The sequence below is a fragment of the Phalacrocorax aristotelis genome, chromosome 13 (genome assembly GCF_949628215.1).
Source record: "Phalacrocorax aristotelis chromosome 13, bGulAri2.1, whole genome shotgun sequence".
Classification (NCBI taxonomy): Eukaryota; Metazoa; Chordata; class Aves; order Suliformes; family Phalacrocoracidae; genus Phalacrocorax; species Phalacrocorax aristotelis.
In genome coordinates this window covers 2,951,858-2,978,435 of record NC_134288.1, presented here as the reverse complement: position 1 = coordinate 2,978,435, position 26,578 = coordinate 2,951,858, and the positions used below count along the sequence as shown (strand labels likewise).

The following is a 26,578-nucleotide window of genomic DNA, read 5'->3' as shown; positions in this document are numbered from 1 at the left end:
CAAATGTTTCAAGTCCTGTAAAGTCAGCTCAGATTACTTTAGTATCATCTTTCTCACCTAAAGTACCACATTTTGGGAGGCCTACCGAGGAAAAAAATAAAAAGACATCCGAAAAGAGGGAGGGTTTTCTTCCAACCCAGGAGCAGTCCTGATGAGATCCTGAAGGAACACTGAAAAACTGTCATAAAAATAGACTTGTTAATCACACAGAGGAATGCAAAGGGGCTACAGTTTTATTTCATATCAGGGCCTTTTTTCATACAAACACTCTTGAGGCTGTATACTCAAATTTGATAAATGCCAAAAACCCATTGAGGCTTTGTCATTTTTTGCAATCTGAAAATGTTGATGCCCTTGGCTGCAAACACGAACTGTCTTGTCAGCGGCTAAACAGCTCAACAGTTACCTATTTCTGTCCATCCCCTCGCTCTGAACTTAACCAAGTAAGCATTAAAAAACCCCTCATGGCAGGCATGGCAGGCACATAGATATAGAACAGCCAACAAAAAGTATTAATAAACCATTGAAATGTATAATTAAACCCTTAAAGTTATAAAGGGACATTTGATATATTTTGAATAATTGTGTCCACATTCTGGTAAACTTGTCTGGTTTTTGTACATGCAGTTATCAAGCATAAGAACAAAGCCTTTCTTCCTCTATGTTCTTAATTTTAGCGACTCCACAAAACTCTCTTCTTGTAGTGGAGTTAATCATTGAAAAACTCCGCTATTCTCCTGCTTAGGGAAACACTGAGGAGCTGCTTGTGCACAGGCCCAGCATTTATAATGACCTTTCTAAGAAGCGAGACTGCCAGATACGGAAACTTGCAGTAATGAGCCATAAACAAGTACTGAAGATCACAACAGATTTTTTTAATCAGATTTTTTTTATCGCTTGCTCCCCTATTGTGTACCTTCTTCTACCTGAAAGACAGAAAAAACTAGCAGGCTCCGCTTGAAGACTGCTGGAGCAGGACTGCCCCTGTGGTTTTCAAATGGGGAGAAAAAGGAGGGGCTGAGGGTCACCTTTCCACCAGATTTTTTTCAGGGCAACAGTAGAAGAGAGAAGGGGGAAAAAAAGCACTGAGAAAAAGCAGAAATTCAAGTAGAAAAGAGTAGACTGGCCATCCTTGTTATAATTTTGTCAGCTAAAGTTCAGTAAATGCTTCTGCATTGCTTTCAGGAGGAGGCGATATTTAAAAGCAGGCTGCTCAGCAGTCAAAGGGGAATACAAACAACTCCAAAAGCTTTGCCTATATTCTCTGCAGATCATCAGAACAAGGGAGACTGGCTGCATTGATTTTCATTAGAGCCTGATGAATAGGACAACAGCTCGCTGTTTCGGTAGGACCAAAACATTTAACGTCTTCTACAGGGCATTTAACTTCCACTGTGTTGCTTGGACTTAAAAGATTGTGTTTTACTGCCACATGGCACTGGAGATATTTATCTTCCTTTATGCTCGAATCAGTCCTGCAAATCTATCTAACTAGTCTGGGAAGCAGTAAAGTTTTAAAATCCTCTTTTCTTTGACATTTTACCTTTTTGCTCTTCTGCATTTACTGGCTCTGGTTTTCTGTCCCACTTCAAATACTTCTTTTTCAGTATTGCCCACGATTTAGATTGTTTCGATTCTGTTTGATGTAGCTGGCTCTTCAATTTTTGTTGCAAATTTTGCTTTTTAGTTTAGTCTACTTGCATCTTTTTTCTGCAATTACTTTAAATATTATATTATCTCTCTACACTCTTTTATTGTGTGAGTCTGATGCTAACAAAGTACATTTCCTGAGCTGTGTTTTTGCACTGCTTCAGTTGGTTAGCTAAATTATTCTTTTTCTCCATCCAAGCAAGGTAAGTAAAATCCTTATATAATATTGAAAAAAAAAATCTTCATTGTCCTGAAGCTTTTATAACTCCTGAAAGATTTTAAGGGATTAGATTTTATTTGTTTTGGGAGCGGTAATATTTCTCTTCAAACTTCAAAGTGTAATTCTTTTTCTAATTTGCCGTCTAAGTTATCCCTATAGCACGTCACAAAAAAGTAATTCTATGCTACACATATCTAAGTGTCTAATCCACCATTAATATTACATAATTTTGTGCAAGTTTAGCAAGCAACAGTTGCTTTACATAGTTAACAAGATACAAAATTGAAAGGTAATTTATATAATACTAACATTTTTCTTTCAGTCTAAATTTCTATAGCATTTCTATCGATTTTCTAGTGACTGCAGTAGTCATTACATTTGTTATTTTCCTAAATGGATGCGTTTCTTACCGTTTTCCGTATTTGTGTCTACTTTTGTTCCTACTTTATTTCTCCTTGTATACTAGTGTGGTGGGTTGACCTTGGCTGGATGCCAAGTGCCACCAAGCTGCTTTATCACTCCCTTCCTCCGCAGGACAGGACGGGCAGAAAGTAAGGTAGAAAAAACACTTGTGGGTCAAGATAAAGGCAGTTTAAAAAAGCAAAAGCAAAGGCCGTGTGTGGAAGCAAAAGGAAAACAAAAGATTTCTTCTCTACTTCCCATCAGCAGGCGATGTCCAGACACTTCTCAGGAAGCAGGGCTTCAGTACACGTAGTGGTTGCTCCAGAAAACAAATGTCATAAATAATGAATGCCCCCTTTCTCTTAGCTTTGGTCAGTTGGGGTCAGCTGTCCTGGCTGTGTCCCCTCCCAGGACCTGGCGCATCCCCAGCCTACAGGTGAGGTGGGAATGTTGGAGATAGCCTTGATGCTGTGCGGGCACTGCTCAGCACTAGCCAAACCACTGGTGTTTAACACCTTTCTAAGGCAACACCTTTCTAGCTGCCAATATAAAGCACAGCAGTATGTGGGCTGCTGTGGGGAAAATGAACGCCATCTCAGCCAGACCCAATACAGCTCTCTTCTTCAGACTTTCAACCATATGAATAAAGAAAAGGATAGCTCATCATGGTCAGAAGTGCCTTTGTTGCTTTGCTGGCAATTTCATAGCCATGGGTCATCTTCTTAGTATCAGAAACACTTCTGATTGAGACAGGAAGGTCCTTTATAGGCATTGTTTGACTGTAGAGTCTGTCAGCATTCCCCTCCTCCTCCCCCCCTCCTTAGGAGTTAAGTGCATTTTATTTAGATAGTTTTAAGTCTCTCCAGTCTCCATTTTGGGCAATTTTAGCCACAGCCTCTCTCCAAAAGGTCTTTTGAAGCTATTAGGGGTTGCAGGGGGGATTTCTGTGGTTTGGTTGTGGTGGTTGTTTTGGGCTTTTTTTGTTGGTTGGTTTGGTTGGTTTTTTTAAAAGAACATGTCTCTTGTTTGGCTTTCCAAACATCAAAGTTGCACTTCCCTACGCATCTCCCACTTTTTCCCCAGAAAAAAAAAATTATTTTTTCTCCATTGAAGCAGGCTCAGAAATCGTTCATGAGCATTCTAGCACAAATGCAAAACTACATGAATGATCACAGATAGGGAAGATAACTAGGGAAAAAAAATGTTATTTTTCTTGTACATAGGAAAAAAACAGTTCACTGAAAGCTGAAGAAGAATTTTGCAACCTTCAGTATAGGTTTTTGTCTTTAGCATTCCCTTTATTCTGTTATGCACAAACAGACTTATAAGTAGAGCTAAATGCATGAATTAGCCCCCAGTATTTTGCAGAGTAAAGACCTACTAAAACTCTTGACTAGATAGTTAACACCTTGTTAATTAAGTGTGCATGCTCATGTGGCATACATATTTGCATAAAAGAAAAAATGCGTAACGTTTTTAAGTTTTAAGAACATTTCTTATAACTAGCAAATTTAACAGAGAAACCCACTGACTTCTTGAACAGCATTTGCTTATGAAATTTGTTTTTCAAATCACACTATTTCTCTTCAATCTCCTTTGACTTGGGTGGTTAAATTACCATTTAATTTGAAATAAGCATATTGAATTTGAGTTATAAGGAAGTAGAAGGCAGCACTGACCAGTGCTCTGCTCAGGAAGTGCTCACTACACCCTTTTCCTTTGCTTCTCTCTGCATTTTTAAATGCTCATGCCATGAAAAAATCTGAGATGCATTCTTACCTACAAATACTTAGGACTATTGCATTAAATTAATAATAGTGTTTAATTAAGCATTTCAAATTGATTCAACATGATAATTTTAACTGTTTAGCAAAATATTAACTATGTTTTCATCCTGTTGATAGAAATATCCCAGTCAAAAGTGTCCAAATTGAGTGTACATATATAAGCTTGTTTCTATTCATCCTGCAGAGTACACTTTTTAGTGGATCTTGCCATCTACTTTTCAAAGGTGTCTATAACTGAGGTATTTTCTGTACCAGTGTAAAGCAACCCTGAAATACAGACCTCTGCTCAGAGCAGCTGCAAGTCCGATATCCAGCTGCTGATGGCAGCAGGTATGTTCTTTTAGGGGATACCCACTGGGAAGGCTGCAGCTGGTAACAACACCCATGTTTCTTGGTGGTGGTAATATGTTTGCTTAAAAGAAAAACCATAAAGGTGACCAATCTCACTCTGGGGAACCATCTGCAATGACCCTCAATGAATCATCGGTTGTAATATTGGATAAAATAAAAATCTATGGACATACTATTTAGGGATTAACCTTAAGATTTTTGTCATTTGCATATTGAATTTCAAACCTTGTTTTTTCAGTGTATGCTTTCTAAGATTTTGATACAGGCTGCTTCAGTAGGCCACTTGGGAGTTAAATATGATTTATTTTCCTAGAGCTAATGAGCTTTCAGAGATCTTAGGATTTAAAAAAGAAGAAACAACACACTTTGAAATAAGTAAGTGGAGAAGTAAGTCAAGTTGGTAGGAAAACTCTAGAGCCATAACTGTAAAAGAAACATCTTTGTCTCCAGGATTATCTGTGAGAAGTGTGTCCCCAGCATGCCCTAGCTGAACTGAACATCCACACTCCTGGCACAGAGTGTGCACAGAGACTTATAAGATCATAAATAAAACTGAAGGTCTAATTGTTAATAAGCACATAACTCAGACAATGATGTAGTTTCCAGCAATTTTGCTTAGAATTTGTGTTTCTTCGTGTATATAAATAAACATTTAAAGCTTCTATAGCAGAAAACCCCTATCAGCCTTTGGACAGATATTCTAAAGTGTAATTGTTAGTGAGCCAGAATAGTCCAGATCTTGGAAAACTTTTAGACCTGGCTTCTACTTCTGGTGATTTCATCTCATCATACCTTCGTCGTCTTGCTTGAAAACCCTTCTGTCACCCATCCTCCCTCCAACCCTGCCAAGTACTTTCAGGAACCGAGGTGGTTTTTCTTTGGTATGGAAGAGATTGAACTTTGAGAGCTCTTTTTAGTCATACTTTTCCATTCCTTTGATCATTTTTAGTTTATCCAAACTCTTTCCACTCAATTAGTGATGTTCTTGGAGTGTATTCCAGAACAGCCATAAAAAATAAATATTCTCTCTCCTATTGACATTGGTCCTATTTTCTCGTTCAATAACTACATTAGCACTTTTGACAACAGTGTTACACTGTGAGCCCGTTTTCAACCACAACTCCCAAACCCGTTTGAGTCACTGCTTTCCAGAACAGTATTTCCCATCCTGAATGTACAATATTCATTTTGCTCTTAGATGTTTGTCCATAATTTTTTTTTTTCATTCTTAGAATTAATGTTGGTTTTTTTATGGATAGTTTATAAATTAACAGATATCTTCCGGACATTTGTCTTCATCCTTATTTCCCACTTGTGAGCCACACATGGATTTCCCTTCTTCCATGAAGAAAGCTGTACTTTGTAGAGATAGACCTCATCTCTCATTGATCTTGCATAGATACCCAAGAATGCTCTGACATCTTTCTTCCATATGGTACATGATGTGCACATAAGTCTAACGAATTAATTTGCATTGGGTAGCTGTAAACTTTAATGGCTCCAACCGTTATTATTTGTCCATGCCACATGTCAGGATAACATGACCTTGCCTGCATGTGGAAGGAATGTCCAGAAACCTCTGTTTCTCCCCATAGCCATCAGTGACCATGCCAGAAAGATCTTCTCTTCTCACCATTCAGCATTTTCTTGGCTGTGGCAGGTCAACATGTCACCAATACACAAGTGGTACCTTCAAGCAGAAATTATGCTTATTACCAAAGACTAACAGGAGTCAGAACCCTCTAGTTTAGGATGTCACGGATATGGGCAAGCAGAAGAGTAGGATATTTAGAAGTTCTGTTACACACTGAAAACAAATAAAATACATTTATCATTCTTTTTTAAATTTAGCCCTTTAGTCATACCCCCTTCAAGTTTCCCTTTTGCAGGTCCTTCTGCCATCAGCTAAGGAGGAACTCCTGCCTTCTCCATGGCATCCAAGGAAAGCAGGGAGCCCCTGAAGAGGCATCTCCCAGCTTTTCCCCAGCAGCCTGACCCCAGGTTACAGCTGCACCATATCAGAGGCAGCCTCGAACACAGGTAGCCAAATTGCCAGCAGCAGGGAAGAGGTTGCAGACCCTGTTGGTGCACTTGGGGCCCCAACAGTCTTTCAGATCTAACATTCTGGACTGATCACCAAGTCTGATCACCACAGCTGTACCCCATCTTCTATGCACTTACTACATAGCAGGTACCTCTATCAATACTACATCTCCTATTACTTTGCTTTCCATCCACTGCAAATAGCTATCATATGGCACTCAACACTACTTCTCGTCCATTACCTTCACTGTGAAGACTCTCTGTCCTCTGATTTTCTTGAAAAGTCACTTAAAATTAATCAGCAGGGAAAGCCAGAGAGTGATTTTATTTTGGTTTTACTGTCAGATATAAACTGATCATTGTTCTTATTTATCACATTGCCATAATCGCCAGAAGGATAATTGTAGCCCAAAGGATTAGCTAAGCTAATCCACCATCAGCCTCCACCAGTCACAGATCAAATATCTCATAACTGATATCCTATTTAAAAAAAACCACCCTTCATCTCTTAGATGTCTTGATCATAGCATGAAAGCCAGTTTGTTCCTGAATGTACAAATAGAACAAAACCTAAGACAATAGAGGGCTTATAGTGAATACAAATAGGAAATCTCACACATCCATGTCTGTAAAGCCTGTCTCTAGTCATGGATAGGAAGAGAGTAGGACATGTCAAAAAAGTAGTATCTCTTAATCAAAACAATATGTACGCTCTTACAAGATAGTAAGGGGATAAATATTTCATACAGTGGTTTCTCTGGAAAGTGAACATGGAGCAACAATAATTTCACAGCTTCGTCTTTCCTACAGTCTTCAGACATAGACACTTCGGCAGTTTCCCATCTTTGGAGAACATGCTTATCCTCCTAGAAGCAGTTCCATAGAGCTGGAAAGAATTATACAGAAGACACCCTCTTGGAGATCGAGGTCCCTATCTGCAAAACTCCAAAGATTTGTTGTTTTCTGGGGCTGAGATTTGGGAAGTTGCAGAGAGACTGACAAGGATCCTTGTGCTATTACCCATTGCTGCCCAACCACACAGCCACCAACACCACAGCCAAGGGAGGCTTTGAGCATATCCAGAGTGACTCAAGCAGTCAGTGGAGCAGGGATATATAAAAGATGACATACTTGATGTCTTCCCCAGGCTGGTCAAGTCTGCTTTTGGCCTGGGAACATGTCATTACCCACTGCAAAGATACATTGCAGAGGGCACACAAACCAGCTGGATATAGAAAAATCCATGGGACCAAGCAGGGTGAATCCCAGGATGCTGAAGATGCTGGCTGATATTACTGCCAGGCTGCTCACTTTGAAAGGTCATGACAACTGGGGGAGGCTCCTCATGCCTGAAAAATAAAAGGAAATATCACATCCATCTTCAGAAAGGACTGGAGGAAATTCCACGGAACTACACGTTAGCCAGGCTGACCTCAGTCCCTGGGAAGGCGGTAGAGCACATATTCCTTGAAGCCATTTCCAGCCACAGGAAGGACAAAAAGGAATTGCAAACAGCAAGCATTAACATACCAAAGGCAAATCATATCTGACCAACCTGATTGCCTTTTGTGCCGAGGTGACTGGAGGTGAGAATAACTGGATGCGTGCATAAATGAAAAGGAGAGCGTATTGCTCAATGCATACCCTGAATCCAACAAGGCCTTTGACAAAATGTCCCAAAGTCTCCTTATAGCCAAACCGGAGAGATAAGGACTGGATTAGTGGACCATAACGGAGGTGGAAAACTGGCTGGTGCACAGACTTAAAGGCTGGTGATCACTGGTATGAAGTCCAGCTGTTGGCCAGTTACTAATGGAGTCCAACAAGGGTCAAAACCAGGACCAGTAGCACTTAGCATCTTTATTAATAATCATCTAGTTGATGGAATAGGATTCACTTTCAGCAAGTTTGCTCGTCAAGTTGGTAGGAGTGGCTGATAGGCTAGAGGAGCTGATCAAATGAGAGGTTTTGTAAACTCTGTTTATGGAGATATTTGGGTCTTGACTGAATGAGATCCCAAGTCAACCTGATCTAATTTGGCACTGGCTTGAGCAGGAGGTAGGACTACAGACCTCCCTATGTCCCTTACTGCCTAAACTACACTACAGCTTAATGGCAAATGACGTGTCAAAGTTAATTTAAGGAACGCAGTTCCACAGCATCACAGAGATTACAAAAGTATCTCATGTAATAAAATAAAAACAGAGGGGTGCATGGATTTTTCTCTCCAATAGCTGAGCAAGAAAGGAAGAGGAGAGAATTCAGTACTGCAGGATAACAGTGCTACAAGACTCATAAATATATAATGGCAATGAATACATTTAGGCTGAAAATTAAAAGAAAATTTAATTTCTATATGGAAATTAAGCCGGAAGACATGGAAGGGCTTTACCATTGGAATAACAGAGGTCTACCTAGTCTTTCACCTACAAAGAGATGAGCGTGCGCTGATTGTGGGGGATAACAGTGTATTGGACTCAGCAATTTAAGAAGTTCCACTCAATTTTCCTTCCTCCAGCCTCAAGCCCTAGAGGGTTAACAATCACACCAAATGATTACAACATCAAAAATTTGAAATTGCAAAAAACCAAAATGAAAACAAATGCAATCCCCTTCTTTCATAGCTAACAAGAAGGACAAACATGTCATTTGTTCTAAGCATTTTTTTTTTTCTGTAACAGACCATCACATATTTGCTCTTAATCATTTGATTGAGTTTCATTCTGGCTTCCTAACCACAAACTCGATGGTAACAAAGCCCGTGCAAAATGGGGACCTAAGATTTTCAGGCCATTACCCCCCAACACTGAATGAAACAACCCAAATGCACTGAGATTCAGGTTAGACTTCAAATAGGGCCTCCCGGTTTATTCTGTGGGGAGAGTTTTGCTTGCACTGATTTTATTTTAAATTATTTTGTTGTTTTGAGGATGAGTAGCAGCTATTTCTTTGTATTTACTCACATTTTTACATTTTGACAATGCCCTTTAAAGCCCTGAAAAAGCACATTGCTTTGCTTTGCATTCTGTGCAGTCAATCCTAACCCGCTCTTAGGAAACGAATACTGCAGAGGAACTGGGGTCAGTGGAGCACTGCCTGGAGCACTAGTGATTCTCATTCATCTCAGGTGGATTCATTCCTTTCCCTCCAAATGCCCCTTAACAGACCATTTTCCTTTTTATTGCAATTCCTTTGCTGAAACCTGATGTCTGAAATGGGATTGCTCTGGAGACTGAACAGCAGAGTCCTAGGTGACCATTAAATAATCATTCAGAACCTCCCCAGTCATCCTATTAACCTCCACATCTAATTGCATAACTTTTTCAGTCTCTCTCCATCTTAAAAATCTCTATCTTCCAAGGCATCCACTAATTCTTGCTTTTTTCCTTGCATTCCCTCTTTTTCTGTCCTATCCTTTTCAAAATAGGAACACAGCAGCAGAGTATAGGTGAAGATTTGTCAGCAAGTTACTGAGCAATGTAACAGTTTTCAGTACTTTATATTTCTTTATGTACTTTAACATTTTATGTTTCTAAGCAGCTCTTTTCAGCTATTTTTAGTGATGCCAGTTTATACATGAGTTGGTCCAAATTTGTCAGACCTCCTAAGAAAATTTCAGTTTGTCCCTTCCAGTGTTTATGGCAGACTATGTATGAATGCGTTGAACTGTTCATTCTATTGTCATATGAGGATAAATCTCCAAATAGAGTGAAATCAGCTGTGACAGGAAATGAGTTCCCCTCAAAAGTGTTGAATGTACAGGGTGTTTTGGGGGAACTCAAATTTCTTCATGAAAACTTTCAATATGACATCACAAAAAATAGATTAAAAAGAGAAAAAAGCTGTTTCATATCATCTGTTGTTTTCCAAATTTACATTCAGGAAAAATGCTTTTGAGAGCTAACAATTGGGGTGAGTATTAAAAAACCTTATTCACATATAATAAGCCAAAGCACAGAGCAAATGCCATACTGCAATCTTTGATGACAGCCAAGAAACTTTTAAATGCTTGCTTTTGTTTTGTCTTTAAATGTACTTCTGTCATTCCCTTGACAATAAGGGGCACTGCCATATGTTAACTATTTATTTACATAATTTGCTGAACTGTGGCTGAAGTTCAGGGGTTAGATTTCAGTGCTGTGCAAGACTAAGTCCCCATAAACAGCGACTAAAAAAAGTTGAAGTTCTCCTAGTACATTTTAACTTCATTACAGCAACAAATAGTAACCCTCTGAAGGTACTACTATTAAAGCAATTTACTTCTCCAATGTTAGGAGGCTCAATAGGAAAATACACTCTTTTAAAAGTAAGTATTCATAGAAAAGCAGATGCGAAGCTTGCTGGAACCAAGGAGGCCTTATACAGCCTCTGATGAGTCCCAGCAGGAAAGTTAGGAAAATAATTAGCGAAATTGAAAAGTAAGACTCTCTTTAATACCACAAAAGATTTAAAAAAGGGCAAGTTTGGGCAAGGGTTTTGTGAGATGATGCAAGACATGAAACCCAAGATTACAAGCACCTTTTTTCTCATCTTCTCTTCTGATTCCACTTTCCACCTCTTTCACCTTTTCATGAACTCTGCTGCATACGTCTAGAAGACTATGCCGCTCTAAAGAGCATTACCTTTCTAGCCAGTTGGTATAGTTTTCAGATCAAACGCATATTCCATGTTCAGACAGTCTTGAAGGCTGTAAAACTCCTGCCACCTAAGTGCTATTGGCAAAAAAAGAAAAAACCCAACCCATGTGCACAAGAATTCAAATCAACACATGCAGCTAGGTTTGTATTTTAACACTAGAGCATGTCCAGATCTCACTTGGAAGCGGACAGATGCAAGCTGTAAAATTTTACTATTTTATTACATTTGTGCAGGCACAATTGCATTCATTGGCAGTTTTGCTGAGATAAAGACAAGGAAGTACAACAGAAACACATTTTGGGACAGAAGTTTATTTAAACAGTACATTGGGGGCATGTTGACATTGTCTCCAGCAGATAGTTACATGCCAGCTATGCCAGTTCTCCAGATGGGCAACACACACTGACACGAAAATCATAGGTATGTTATAGAGCATATCCTGCAACTAGGCCAAAAAGTTGCTAAAAAAAATAATCAAAATCTACAGCATGAACACCACTATGTGCAAATCTAAACAGCTTCCAGCTCACAGCTAGCTCTCTTCACTCTAGCTCAGAGCATGGAAAGAATTAGAGCCCAAAAGTCTACATGTACTTGTCATAGGCATGCCCTGTATCATAGAATGGTTTGGGTTGGAAGGGGTCTTTTAAACGTCATCCAGTCCAACCCCCCTGCAGTGAGCAGGGACATCTTCAACTAGATCACGCTGCTCAGAGCCCCGTCCAGCCTGACCTTGAATGTCTCTAGGGATGGGGCATCGACCACCTCTCTGGGCAACCTGGGCCAGGGTTTCACCACCCTCAGTGTAAAAAACTTTTTCCACCCCTGGATGCCTAGATGCTGCAAAAAAAATCTTAGCTTGCCTAACACTGTAAGATTTTAAGTAATGTATTTCATTTGACCAGCTGCGTATTTGGAAAACGTAGACAAGCTTTTGGGAACAGAAGCCATTATTCAGCTCTTTTTTGAATCCTAAGCATATATTTGGAATATGAACATCACCAGAGATACTCAGGTTGGTAAAATCAGTTACTTAAAAAGAAGTTCTAATTTTGACCTGAATGGTTATGGTTATAACCTAAATGGTTTTCTACATAAATAACTACATGTTAGAACAGTTTTTAGAAAGCATCAAGAAATGTCAGGCGAGTTTGGGCATGTTCTATGAAAGCAAATGGGAAAAAAAAAAAAACAATAAAAGGGTATCTCTTTTGTATAGAAAAAAAATTTCAGGCTAGGTTCCTGACATAGCAAATATTTTCACATAATTCTTGTTATTCATAGGCAATTACCACAGGCAAAGGCTAAACTTCTGTATAAGAGTTTGCAAGACAAGAGGATATAAAAAATGAGAAGAGATATGCCATCTGGATTCTCTACTAAATTGCAATAGCTGAATATTCAAGCCCACAATTTTACCATCACAACAAATTTTCATGGCAGAACTTTTTCCTTTTGTTAATTCAAGTTTTTTTCTTTTAAAGAAGATATACTTTCTCCTCTAGTAGATAATTTGTGATCAAATTAAAGACTCCAGCCATCTCCTTTTACAAGATTTTAATTAACCCATTCAAAGGATATGTCTATCCACAGTCATGACTGTGACACAACTTGGGTCTCAACTTTCATACCAACTTTGAACTACACCAGCTGCACGTCATTTGAAACAGACATAGCAGCACTCAGTTCCCCATAGGTTAATCATCACTACTGCAAAACTCCAAGCTCAGAAATATCTATTTTGGTTGCAGCCCATGCAGATGCCTAAATCATGAAGGATCCAGCACGTGTGCCCCTGCAAATCCCAGTAGAGTCCTAATAGATCTGGGTGCATACCCTCAAGGCAGAGCTATAGCCAGCAATGAAAGCAGCACTGATGTGCCCAGCGCTGATCTGTCATGTGAGCGTGGCCTGTAGAGCAGTTTTAGAAATGAGCCCAAGCACTTGGAATTAAATGCATAATATTAGACAACTCACAAGGAAGAGTGGGTCAGTGGAGGCTATAAAAGCAAGCGTAATACGGACTCAGTTTAGCAGCAGTGATTAGATTGAAGCTCTTACAATGCAGAAACTCTTCATCTTGTAATTAAGTCATTACAACCAGATTAGTTGCTCAAAACATTTGGTTTCCCTCCCTCTTTTTACTGCTTCTCACTGACAAGAAAGCTACCCATAAATCTGGAGGCTGGCAGTGCCTCTGGGGGAAGGCACCCATAACTCTGATGCAGCATAAAACTAATGCACATGGAAATAAAAATCAACTTTGAACTTAAACAGTGTTAAGAATCGACAAGGAAAGGCGACCAGGATGCTGATACACTCTGTCTATCCTGTATAGCTGCACTGCATCATGCAGAGGTTGGCCAGGGCCAGAGGCTTTCTTCCAAGGTGTACGGCCACGTTCTGCAAAGCTGGGGTTTCTCCATAAGTGTGCTCAAATCCCAGAAATTTTGTTACATCTTAGAAGTTAAGTACATACTAAACCCTCAGGCTCATAAACACTTTTCAGCACTAGGCCTTTTATAACTTGCGTGAGTTACAGCTATGATTCACTATAGGATCAGAGCAGCCACATCAGGGCACAATAAAACAAGATATTTCTTCATGAGTTTTAAATGGAGGAAACTAATAGGAAACATAATTTGTGGGTTTTTAAAATTGTCATTATTTTTCTAGGTTTTCTAGCACAAATTCATAAACAAGATTTTCTGGGAAAAAACGGACAATGCGATTGAGCTGGTCAAAAGTGACAGCAGAATTTCTTCTCCCCTTGCCCATACAATAAACAACAATGTAAAACTCAGTGGGAAGAACTCACAGCTTTTGTGGTTTTTTTTGGGGGGGAACCTTTTGAGAAAAGAATCAGGAAAAAAGAATAAAAGACCATCTGAGAGAGTTGTATCTGAGATAGCATTTTTCCACTCAAACAACTGCATTCTTAGGTATTCCAGTATCAGGGACAAAGTGCTGGAAACTAAAGAATTGTCAAAGGTATGTTGCTAAAGCTGTACGACACAACAAAAAGCCATTGCTGAGATTCATATCCTTGCGTCTCTCTTACATGCAGGTTTTGACTGACTTTGTTTTCTTGACAATGCAATTTTTCCTCCCCAGGATGGAAAGTAAGACCCTCTTCCTAAGCCTATTGCTCTGCTACAGTTTGCTCAGAGCTGCTGGTTCTTATATGGTAATTGAGGAGAAGACAGAATGCAACCTGTCAAGGAGCAACAAAATGAATCTCCAAGATCTCCCAGCCATCTCCATAGTAGGTTAGTAAAATCTGCCATTTGGTGCCAAATTAACAAGAAAATACAATTCTCAATTCACATGGATTATTTTGACAGCTTATTGCAACACCGCGATTTCGTACAAGTGCCTTAGTAGCGTGCAGAAGTGCAGCAGCAATGCAGCCACAGCATCTGAGAATGGCAATGCGGCAAACCACAGTTTAAAGAACCAAAACCACAAAACAGACAACTTATTTTAATTGTACAGATATCACTTCAGCTCCTATCATACTGTAAGTCTTTTAACATTGAAAAGGCTTTTTCCATTAATATGGCCATTAATCTTCCTTTGAAAGCCTAGTGCAAATAGAAGCAGCAAACATAACTTTTTTTTTTTTAGGATCTGCTCTTGTGACAGAGAAATCAACTGTTCTCTAAGGTATTAGCATAACCTCGATTTATCTGTGTGCCAAGCGATCTTTAACCAGGGGAAAAAAAGAGCACTGCAAGGGAGAGCCAGAAGTCATCTATTTATCCAGGGCAGGAGCAGCCATGTCCCTACCAGTACTGGCAGGTGACCATCTGTTCTGTTAGGGAATAACCTTGTTAGGGCAACACTTAACTCTTTCTTCACTTAATTTTTTCCCTAGTGTTTACCCTAATGCCTTCAATGTAATCTAAGCCAACTTTTTTCTCTCAAAAAGCTTACAGGTATTTGGGGATAATCAGCTGCAGAATGTCATTCATCACTTTATCAAAGTTTTAATGGTTCAAAAAAAAAAAAACAAACTTATTTTGTTTAGCTCCTTTCTACAGACTTTCAGGACTTCTGCTTAAAGCAGGTTGGTTTCTTACCTTGGTTCCTGTATCTTCTCTGCACTCTTGCTCAGGCAGTCTTTCTTTAAGGAGAAAACAGTTGCCGCACCCATGCATTTCCAGTGAAATCTGAACTCCTGAATCCTGAGTTAAGGTTGTTTAACTGCAAGTTTATTAAAGCTTGTGCTGTTCTGCAGCCTCCCAAACCATAATATTTCATGGTCCTTGTGATCTTATATGCCTTCAGTCTCACACTTCAATTTTTTATTACAACTAAAATCAGAGATATAAAACACATTCCCTTCAGCTGATCTATCTTCTTGCAAAAATGTGCCCAAGCCTTAAACATGGCAGATAGGCTATGTCATGCCACATTGCTCTCCCGACAGACATCCAAGATAGCAAAAATCCCATAATGCTGTCAGGTCCTTTTGCTTTGGATAGTTCTACCACGGCTCACAAAAACCCTTCCCTCCCTCTCTGCCCCGTTTGGTTGTCTGCAGGAGACACCTCCTCCCACAGGGGCAGAGCACCCATGTACCCTCACCACTTACCTACATGCATACATACAGAATGAACATTTGACATTAAAAATGCAAGACTAATTCAAAAAAGCAGATCTTAGCATAACTGACTATTCCCAGAAAGGAAAATACAGATGCAAAACCCACTGTAACAGCGCTGGCCAGGGCTGCACTCACTTTCTTGGGGCATGAGGCATTTCCAAAGGTATCCCAAGGCCTTTCTGCAGCCCACTTGTTCAAAGGCAAGAGAACAGTCTGATCGTCTGCTACCCCACACATAAAGAAAACTGAAAAAAATACAAAACAATTAATAAAACTGAGATAAATCATTCCTCTTTTTCTCATTCAACAGAATCTGACTTAAGTTTTGAAATAGTTTACTTTGGGGCTGAAATGGCACATGCTCAAACCTTCCTGGGTTTTATTTCAGACTACCAGTAGCCACATCACCTCTATCACTTATTAACTAAAATAATTGAATTATAACTTGATAACCTAAATATAAATTAATCAAAAGCATGCATTAATGTATGGTGTATGAAAAGCATTTAAAGTTCCTACCCATGACCTTTCACATTGGTGGAGAAAGAAGGTGCAGGAGAAAGGACACGCACTGACATTGTTCTGGGGTTCAGGTTACCATCCCAAGGGTCCTTCCAGCCCTGCTGATACCTCCTGCTGAGAGCAGAAGGGAGACAGCATATATTTTCACTGAAGTGAGCTGGCAACAACATCCCCTGCCTCACTCCAGCATATTGTAAGACACAATTGGAGGCCCATCCTTTTCCCCTGATTTTTGCCGGACTCTGTGTGTTACACAGCAGCTCTATGAAGGGATAGAGCCGTGCCGTTCATGGTGCTGGTGCTGAAACGAGTGGGAAGAGTTGCTAGAGGGACAGAGACTCCCCTGGAGACAGTCCCGCAGAGGATGAAACCAGGTCAAAATAGGAGAAACTAATGCAGCTGGAAAAAGCAGCCAGACAGAAGCAGGAGAGGCAGGTGCAGGGGTGGCTCCTCCAGTGCTGTCACTGCTCCCTCTGCCTGCTGCCCCAGCAGAATCCCTGCAACACTCCACGTGGAAGACGAATCTGCACGTGGTAACATAGCAGTGCCATGGAAAAAGGCTGACAGGCTGGTTTTTCCCATCACCACCACAGAAACAGTTAGTTTAGAGCAAATATTAAAAGTGTTTAAATAGCCACAGCCTCCTCTCCCCCCTGGTACTGTCAATTTCTTTACAATTTATCAGTTATAATTTGTCATACTGATATATGTAATCTATTTTTGTATAAGCTAACAGAAACATTTCCTGTCACCTTGATTTAAACATTTTGGATAGAGCTTCCTATCTCAGTGACGTTTTCTTACACCACGTCCTGTTCCTGCTGGTTAGCTACACAGAAGAGAGATGAAGGCACTCATGTTGCAGCCTAGGTTTAAATCTTGCTGTGGCCATATTTGAGTAATAAAACTCATTTGCAATCAGCTGTTTACACACTTGTCAATCACAGTGCTCACATTATCAAAAGATGATATGTCTGGCTCAAATTCAATAAAACCCAAGGCTGGAGTTGAACCACATCTTAAAAGGTAAGCAGAGGATTTTCTAGCATAAACTAGACGACTGCGTGTTTTACTAATTTATACATGCTTTTTATAGGACTTCAAACCACAGTTGTATCAACAGGGGTTAGAAGTGTTATCGGTATTTCCACAAGCCTGTATTACATTTTCCCATATTGTCACAGATGAGATTTGTAAGGAGCTGGTCAGTTGGGCAGCTGTTGAAAACACCGTAGGTAGAGCATGAGGAATATGAGATTAGAGGCCAGTTGGGAAAAGCAGGTGCTTTACCTAACCCAGAGGAACTATAGAAGAAACAATTAAAATTACCTGTCAAAACAAGCATCTCCCCATTTCCCTCTCACCTGCCCACTAGCCATCATTTTCCTCTTTACCAAATTCCCTGGAATAATTAAAGTGCATTTATATCATGCCAATGTTTAAATCTGCTTAATGACACCATCTAACTTTAAACTGAATGTTATCGAAACAATTTCGTAAACAAAGCAATCCAGACAATCCCGTACAACTGTACTACAGAAAGTTAAATTCATGTAGAATTAAATGGTTTACAAGCATCCTGGTAACTGTCAGAAAGTTTTGAAGGGCAGCATAACAAAGCCAACATAACCTGCCAGCTGGAACTGGATCTAAACCACTAATCCTAGTTAGTGCAATGCCTTTAAGACATTCTTTTATTAAGTGACAATAACTTTATATGCCTGAAGTATAATTTTTTTATCCCACTGTTTCTTAGCGATTTATAACCCTAAATATAATGATGGAAGAAAATAAATGAAACCCCCCAAAACTGCCCAAAATCTGTATTCTTCAGTCTGTAATTCTGTAAATCCTGGCAATTATTAAATATCCAAAAGATATGGATAGCAAACACTGGAATAGACAAGAAAGCACCATTCATCGGTGGGTGTACGCAGATTTTTTATTCCAATCATTCCTCACATACAGGTAATGCTTATTACAAACCTCACACATAGAATAAAGGTATCAAAAATACCATAGCAGATCAGTGAGCTGGAAAGTGGCTCGCACTTTAACAGTCTTGCTGTATTAGATCCCAAGGGAAGTCTTAGTCATGGCATTAATATATACTAATAAATAGCATTAGAGCTGACATAACTGCAGTAAATGCTATTAGCCCTCAAAGAATAACATGAGGATGTTCACAAATACTAGTGAATTGATCTAAAGAAAAAAAGATTAGTCTGAACATCCCCCCTAAATTTACCAGATCAAAGATTCAACTCTACAAATATTCACAAACCTTTCTAAGCTACAGAAAATTATTTTCCTTGTTCGTATCTGACCAAACAATGTATTTAAAATACAAACATCAGCGCTCTTCTTTGCGCAAGCAACAGTGACAGTACTAGTTCAGACACACTGTATAAGTGAGGACAGCTCCTAGAAATGAACATCTTCACTGCAAAACATGCAGTGACATGGTGGCAACGCAGGTTTTCTGCCTTCTCTTGCACTAAAATAGCATTAAGCATCTCAATTTAATTACATGTGCTGTAAAAATGGATTTAACATTATGCTGTTCTATTTTCTTTGAAGATTTAACTAAAAAATCCCAGAAAGTCAGCAGGAAAGAGGCAGAGAACAAGAAATCTTCCAAGGTATGTGGCTCTTCAGAAAATATTGTTGAATCAGAAGGGTTTATTACTTCTATAGTTTTCCTCAGTGCATTCATTTGCAAGGCTTTTGCAGCCATTCCCCAAGATAAATAATTTACATACAGTTTGAATCTCTAAATACTGTAAAAACAGATGCAAAACATTAATAGTGGAAAGAGAATGTGATCTCAGATAAGAGGTTACGTTAGATGATGTTGTTTGGATTTGGGGGGTCTTGTTGGTTTTGGATTTTTTTTTTTTTTTTTTACAGTCCTCTTACACAAAAGGTACTTTAATCCTGAGCTGGTTTAGGTCTTTCGTAAAATTATTTAGGTATCCACCATAAAGAGGCACATTCCCGGTCACAACGTGTGGGTTAACCATACAGGCTCTGCAGGGACACAAGCTCACTATCTGCTGATTTTTAACTGCAGGTGCCAAAAAATTAAAGGCATACAAAGAAGTTGGTATTTGGTTAAAAATCTTAACTAGTAATTTTACCAGATCAGTAGATTCAGACTGATAGATTTCCTTAATGTAATGTTTCCCATAGGTCCCGAATGTGGGGTGTCACATGGGCTGGACTCCTGTATTTTAAAGATTGTCTAGAAGAGCAGAAAATAGCATTTTTACTTTATTTTTAATATGCCAGGATAGCCATTTATAGGCAAATCAATCACTGCTGAACCAGAAACATTTAGAGCTCCTTCTTTTTTCCTTTCTAATTGATGTCTTATGTGGTTAACCTTCCTTGAAACTCTTCCTAAATTCGCAGGATGACCCAGGCTGAAAGGGACCTCAGGACATCATTCAGTTCCACTTTCAGCTCAAAGCAGGATATTCTTGCGATCAAACTTTGTCAAAGTACTTTGGCTTAAAAGCTCCTAAGTCACTTAGAGACAACAGAACATTCTACCTTAAGATTGAAACTACTGAGAAACCATCAAGTTAAAAAAGTGCATAGGGTGCCTGTAGCTGGAGGGCTCCAGAGATCTGTCCCAGGTCCCAGGCACATGCTGATCAACCCAAAATCTTCCACCTTCCCAAATCAGAGAAGCATCACTCCTTGGGTACTCTGAGAGATTTTTTTTCTGCTCACTTAGCTGAGTCTGCAGTTAAGGATTCCCATGCACAAATCTGATGCACAAAGGATTACTGTGCCTCAAAGGCCGCTTGACAAACTATGTGAGATAGAGCATGGCCAAGTCACCTCCCCTCTCTCTCAGCCTGGCAGCTCCAGAAACAAATTGGGTACCAGCCCCACAGATTGACAGGGAGGTTTTACTCTTTCATTTGAAAAGTTTGAGGATCCAAGAGTAATTCCTTACTTTGTTTTACTGATAACTTTGTTGTCTTTGCAGATTCTTGCGTCCCTTTCTTCCCTGCTGCCATTCTTCCCTACAATGCACTCTCCAGTGCTCTATCCAGTCACGTTTCTAACTGCTCAAAATATGGGGTTCATGAGGTTTACCATTTTGCTTAGTACATTGATGTGAAGCCAGCATTTCCCATGATCCAGTCCCACCACATCTCTATATTGCTACTAATATAGGTCTCATTGCCAGAAACCGCCTACTCATCTTAAGCCAGAAGCTCCCACAGTTCACTTTCTTTGCACCTATGCTTCATTATGACATTATTATTATGAAATATTATGTTAATATTACTCATTTTACATTTATATGTATGTTGATGTTTTTTCTTCTAGAAAAAGGCTGAACCGAAGACATCTCCAAAACCAAGGCCCACGCCAGCTGCTGACTGTGTGCCAAACTTCAAAACCTGCAAACCACACTTGAATTCATGTTGTAACTACTGTGCTTTGTGCAAATGCCGAATTTTTCAGACCATCTGCCGATGCCTAATGTTAAGCCCAAAGTGCTAACCCAAAACAGGAACACGATAAGGCTTCCGTCTTCCATTAGCTTCAAGTGTGTATTTCAAACTACCCCATGTGTATGGCAATCAAAGTAGATAGCTTTGCAGCTGGCAGTTTGGATTTGCCCCTATTAAATGGACAATAGCTTTTCTTTCATGGGGTTAATGCTGCCATAAACAGGATCTTTCAGGGAGCAGACAACCAGCAACAGTGACATTGAACAAGCATTTTTAGCAAAACTGACCTGGGTTTTAAGAATTCTGGGTTCTTGTTTCTTTGGGGCTTGGAGGTTTTTTTTTTTTTTTTTTTGAAGTGTCATATTAACCACAGACTGCAGTATTGTCTAACCAGCACTGCAAAACCTGCACCAAAGGCACACAAAGGGCCACACTAAAACAGGACTGGTTAATCCAGTGAGGGACCAGAGCTTGGGTTTGCCTACGACAGCACAGCACCAGCTTCCAGCACAGCCAAAATATCATGCTGAAAATGCATGTTTCAGGGTTAACTCCCTTTCCAAACATTCAGCAAAATTCAGGAGAAGAATTTATAGAAGTTATTCTACCTGAAAAGACAGACCCAAAACAATAGGGCAATTTTTTTAATCACCCCTAGCTGAGCATCAGTACATCCACCTCCAGGGTTTTAGTCATTCTACCAGTAACCAGTATCTCCAAGGTGTGTAATATACATAATATCCCACATGTACATCTTGAAGATCATTACAAGCAATCAGTCCCTCTTCCTCTGCCCATTATTACTATGGTCAACTCCCAGCAACTACCCCAAGTGTGAATTTAGATGGAAAACTCCATGTGCTTCGTGCAACCACAGGAAAAAAAAAATTATCAAATACTGTCTCAACCCTTAAAAGCTCAGAATCAGCTCTGAAAGTATGGATGAAGCTCCAGGCATCAGCAAACAGTTGTCTAGAAGACATCTTTTTCTTGTTTTTAAAGCTCTTTGCCTTAACCTTGAGTTACGCAAGATGGGACAGGAAGAAACCCCTTCTTGGTTAAACTACCAGGAGAGGTGTGGTAGGTCACAGGAGAGCAAGGAGGGAGCAGACCCAGAAGCTGGCCCCAGCATTGAATAATCCTCATCTGCCAGTCTCCAGCTCTTGCTTTTTATCTCTGTTCTGTATCTACAACATTCCTCTCCTCCACTCCTGCACACTCCATTTGCTTCTGTGGGCCTTTCTTGATTTTAGTATTTTCCATTCATCCCACTGCTATTGCCAGTCACCACAGGAGCCACGTGCACTCCCCCAGGGCTAAAGCTACATCTTCCGTGTTCACTGCATCTGCCTGCCAGATGACTGCACCAGCCTTCCTACCAATGCTCTCTAGCTTTCAGTCAGATATTTTCTAAATATAAATTTGTAATCCCAATCCTGAATTTTCTAATGCTCTGTGCAGGTCTAATTGAGAGGAAATTTCTTTACTTTACTTTATTTCTAAGCACAGCTGAGGGCTACAAAAGTCATCAGGGCAGGCAAAGATGGTACAGATGACACTCTAAAGGGGCTCAAGCCATATGAACTTTTTTCCATTTTAATAATGAATCCAAAGCCCAGAGCTCAAAACATAGGTGAGATGTTGACAGAATTGTTTGTTCATCTTCGAGAGATGTACAGATGACAGATTAATTTAAGAAAGAGCCCAAACGATGACAGGATGTCATTATGTTCCTTATATTTTATAAAATACATCATCTCTCATTATGACACAAGCTTGAATTCTTTTAAATGTAAATAAGTATGTCTTTTAATCAGATATTCTGGCTCAGGAATCTGTAAGCCATTCAGTTATGATAAAAAGAAGATGAGAAGGAAGAATGCTACATTACAGTGGGCTTAGGAAACAGAATTTGGCCCCTTCTTTTACCAGGTAAAGATGTAGGTTTCATCAAGTTATTTCAAAATTCTCATAACTGTAAGAAATTGTCCTTGGTTAATACAAAAATATCAATAATCTCAGAACAACTTCTTATGTGGAAACAGTATCATTTTCTTACCAGAATACTGGTCAGAAAAATTATATTTTACCAGGGTGCAGGGGAGCAGGAGGAGAGTAAAGGGAAGGAAGAGGAGACAGAAATCAAACAAACAGCTGTTCTCTAGAGAGCAGGTCCCACTCCAGCTTTGCAGAATCACAGAATGGTTGAGGCTGGCAGGGACCTCTGGAAGTCATCTGGTCCAACCTCCTGCTCAAGTAGGGCTACCTAGAGCTGGTTGCCCAGGACCATGTCCAGTCAGCTTTTGACTATCTCCCAGGAGGGAGACTTCACAGCCACCCCGGGCAACCTGTGCCAGTGCTCAGTCACTCTCACCACAGAAAACCAAAAGCATATTTGACTCTCTCCAGTATGTCCGTGTCTCATACTGGGGAGCCCCGAACTGGACACATTACTCCAGGTGTGGACTTAACAGTGCTGAGCAGAGGGAAAGGATCACCTCCTTGACCTGCTGGCAACAGCCTTCCCACCACAGCCCAGGACACCATTTGCCTTCTTTGCCACAAGGGCACATTGCCGGCTCACGTTCGATTTGGCATTCAGCAGGACGCCCCGGTCCTCTTCTACAAAGCTGCTTTCCAGCTGGGTGGGCCCCAGCGTATATTCATGCATGAGGTTGTTCCTCCCCAGGTGTAGGACTTTGCACTTCTTGTTGAACTGCATGAGGTTCCTGTCTGACTGTTTCTCCAGACTAAGTCCTTCTGGATGGCAGCACAATCCTCTGGTGTATCCGTGATTCCTCCCGGTTGTGTGTCACATGCAGATTTGCTGAGGGTACACTCCATCCCACTATCCACCTCATTAACGAAGATCTTAGCCACAAGCTGTGGCTGTCAGCTAAGGAACGGGAGCATGCCGAGACCCACAATGAGAAGCATGGAAGCTGAACCAGTGAAGTACAGGATGGTGCACATATGCAATGAAAAGAAAGGAAAAATCCTTTCATATGGTAATGAGATTTGTTTTTCAACACCTACGCGTAGACTTTTTAACATAGCATTTATATGTAGTGCATTTTGACAAATTTGATTTATTAATAAGCCTTTTTTGTAACTGGAATTGATTAGAAAGAAGTTATGCTTTCTTTGCCATTCATCTATCACACCAAAGGATTATATATAATCAAGTACTCTGAAATTGTTACTAGCCTTAGTGACGTTACTTTTCTAAGTAAAGATCACATTGCATGAGGTATTGATAGAATAGAGAAATCAGTAAAACATGTACACCTAATATTTGCTTCCTGTATTTCGTTTGAACAGATATTTATACTGAGGAGTAGTTTGTAAGTGTAGGAGTTCCTTAAGGGACCTGTCTAAAACGTCATCAGCATACAGATGATAAAACATATGCATGACAAAGATGAAGTGTTTAATTTTCAGTTGTCACATACCAAAATGTCACCACTGAAAACTTATTGGAATTCAAGCTTAGAGATAGATCCTGTAATGCTTCATAACAGTTATTTTGCTTCTAGAGACTAATGGAAATTTTAGCCTAATTACAGCTTAGTAGGATTAAGCACAAATAAATCACTATTACCTTTTCCAAATATTACCTACCTTGTACGAAATTAAAACAGATACTGTGTTTTTCCATCCAAAGTCCTGACTTGATTGCTTACTGTCACACTCAAAGACTATAAAATCTGAGTTTATCCTAAGGATAAAACAAGTGGTAGGCGTAACATCTTAATAACTATACTAAACTAGCTCTAAACACCTCATAGTTTTCCAGGCCAATTACTGAAACTGTATGGGAGACCCCAGAGAAAAAAAAATCAAACAACTCCCCATGTCAGTCATTAGGATCTTCTCATAGAAGGAAAGATTTGATGGAAGGCAGAACAACTTTTTCCAAGTTCTGTAGATAAGTCAACGGTATCTGTGATGCTGCTTTGGCTGAGGGTGATGAAAGATTCAATAAAGTCCCTTTGAAATGCAGAGGTAGTGCTAACCTCATGATGAAATGAATTATAGGAGAACCAGATGGGAAATTGTATAACCAAAGTGAGGAGCCAAGAACTTGTATGTGCCATGCCCAAAGCTGACTCTGTGGGAGGTCTATTCTACAGTGCAAAAATTAGAATAGAATGTTTTAGGTTGGAAGGGACCTTTAGAGTTCATCTAGCCTAGCCCCCCTGCAGTGAGCAGGGATGTCTTCAACTAGATCACATTACTCAGAGCCGCATCCAACCTGACCTTGAATGTTGCCAGGGATGGGGCATCGACCACCTCTCTGGGCAACCTGGGCCAGTGTTTCACCACCCTCAATGTAGAAAAGCTTGTTCCTTATATCTAGTCTAAATCTACCCTCTTAGTTTGAAACCACTACCCCTTGCCCTGTCACAATAAGCCTCGCTAAAAAGATTGCCCCCATCCTTCCTGTAGTCCCCCTTTAAGTACTGGAAGGCCGCAATAAGGTCTCCCCGCAGCCTTCTCTTCTCCAGGCTGAACAGCCCCAACTCTCTCAGCTTGGCCTCACAGGAGAGGTGCTCCAGCCCTCAGGTCATTTTTGTGCCCTCCTCTGGACCCGCTCCAACAGGTCCATGTCCCTCCTGTGCTGGGGGCTCCAGAGCTGGACGCAGCGCTGCAGGGGGGTCTCACCAGAGCGGCGCAGAGGGGCAGAATCCCCTCCCTCGCCCCGCTGGCCACGCTGCTTCTGATGCAGCCCAGGATTACACCATCTTAGTCCTATGGCAGACATGTTTCTCAGAGTACTGTGACACACTATTCTTGAGATACTGCAGTCCTGAGGACACATTAACGAGGTCACAGACATTAAATGACATCCAAGGCCAATGTAAAAAAAACCACATTAAATCATAAGTTTTCAAAGCATTCCAAGTTGATTAGACAATTCTATGGCCAGAAGTGACGTTAGAAACGGACTAAATAGACCAATTCAGCATTTGTTCACATCCAGCACCCCATTTAACTCAGAGAGACATGACCCTGAGTTGCAGAATAGGGTTGAAAAATAAAATAATTAGAAACAGACTCCCCTAACACACATGAGCACATCACATTTTTTTCTGCCTACTTCTGAGCTCTGAACCGTTGCCCTTCTGGACAGCCTTCTCCACACAGCTATCTCCAACGCACAGAAAGAAACGTGTGGGATGGCCTGCTATGGTTACTGCTTTGCAAAATCCTAATTGTTACTGTAATACCTGGGACAGATTGGTAACAGACACTACACTTAATTGCCAAAACAGAAAGCACACAGCAAACAGCTACTCATTTCCAAACAGATAATCTTAGATTTTTGAAGAACATTTAATATTTGAAAATAAAGAATTGCTTCCTGTGTCAAATGCAAACGACCTCGACCACCGCATGCTTTTCTAACTGTGGGGATGAGACAAAGTCCCATGTCACTTTTGATGGGCACCCAACCAAAAGCAATGAGTGAGGCCCCGCAGTCTGCTAAAGGCTACAGTTAGCAAGCCACAGTGTAGTCATAATAATGCAACTGAAGGCATCACAAGTAGGCCCACATATGGGCAGTGCTGCATCTTGGCCTTCTGTAAGCAGTTCTTTGATCTGTTTGTACAATCTCCAGTCTGAGCTGTTTCAGGTTTCACTTTGCTAGTATCCAGACTCCACTAGGTATTTTTCAATGGCATCATCAGCTCCTGTCAATGCAGGTATAGCACAAAGTACAGGAATGCACACAACAGACCTGCAATGCATTTCCTCACTCTTAGTAGCTCCTTAAGCCTGTAAAATGGAAGTGAAATCTTGTGGGTCCTCACCCAAGTTAGTCACGTAGCCAGCTACAGGACATGTTGTAATATCCCAGTACTCATAGTATGCTTAA

At 40.3% G+C, this 26,578-nt stretch overlaps 1 protein-coding gene across 4 annotated transcripts in view; it reads left to right on the top strand.

Moving 5' to 3' along the window:
* The window catches only part of ASIP (agouti signaling protein), a 32,170-nt gene extending 7,417 nt beyond the window's left edge, over window positions 1-24,753 (top strand). For 3 of the 4 annotated variants that reach the window (XM_075109094.1, XM_075109095.1, XM_075109096.1), the window contains 4 exons: window positions 1,271-1,346; window positions 14,206-14,360; window positions 18,803-18,864; window positions 20,570-24,753. In XM_075109094.1, the coding sequence (XP_074965195.1) occupies window positions 14,207-14,360; window positions 18,803-18,864; window positions 20,570-20,746 (393 nt within the window). In that variant the 5' untranslated portion in view covers window positions 1,271-1,346; window position 14,206 and the 3' untranslated portion in view covers window positions 20,747-24,753. The remainder of the gene's footprint in view (window positions 1-1,270; window positions 1,347-14,205; window positions 14,361-18,802; window positions 18,865-20,569) is intronic. The other variant, XM_075109093.1, reaches the window with a different exon arrangement.
* Window positions 24,754-26,578: the final 1,825 nt, after the last annotated feature.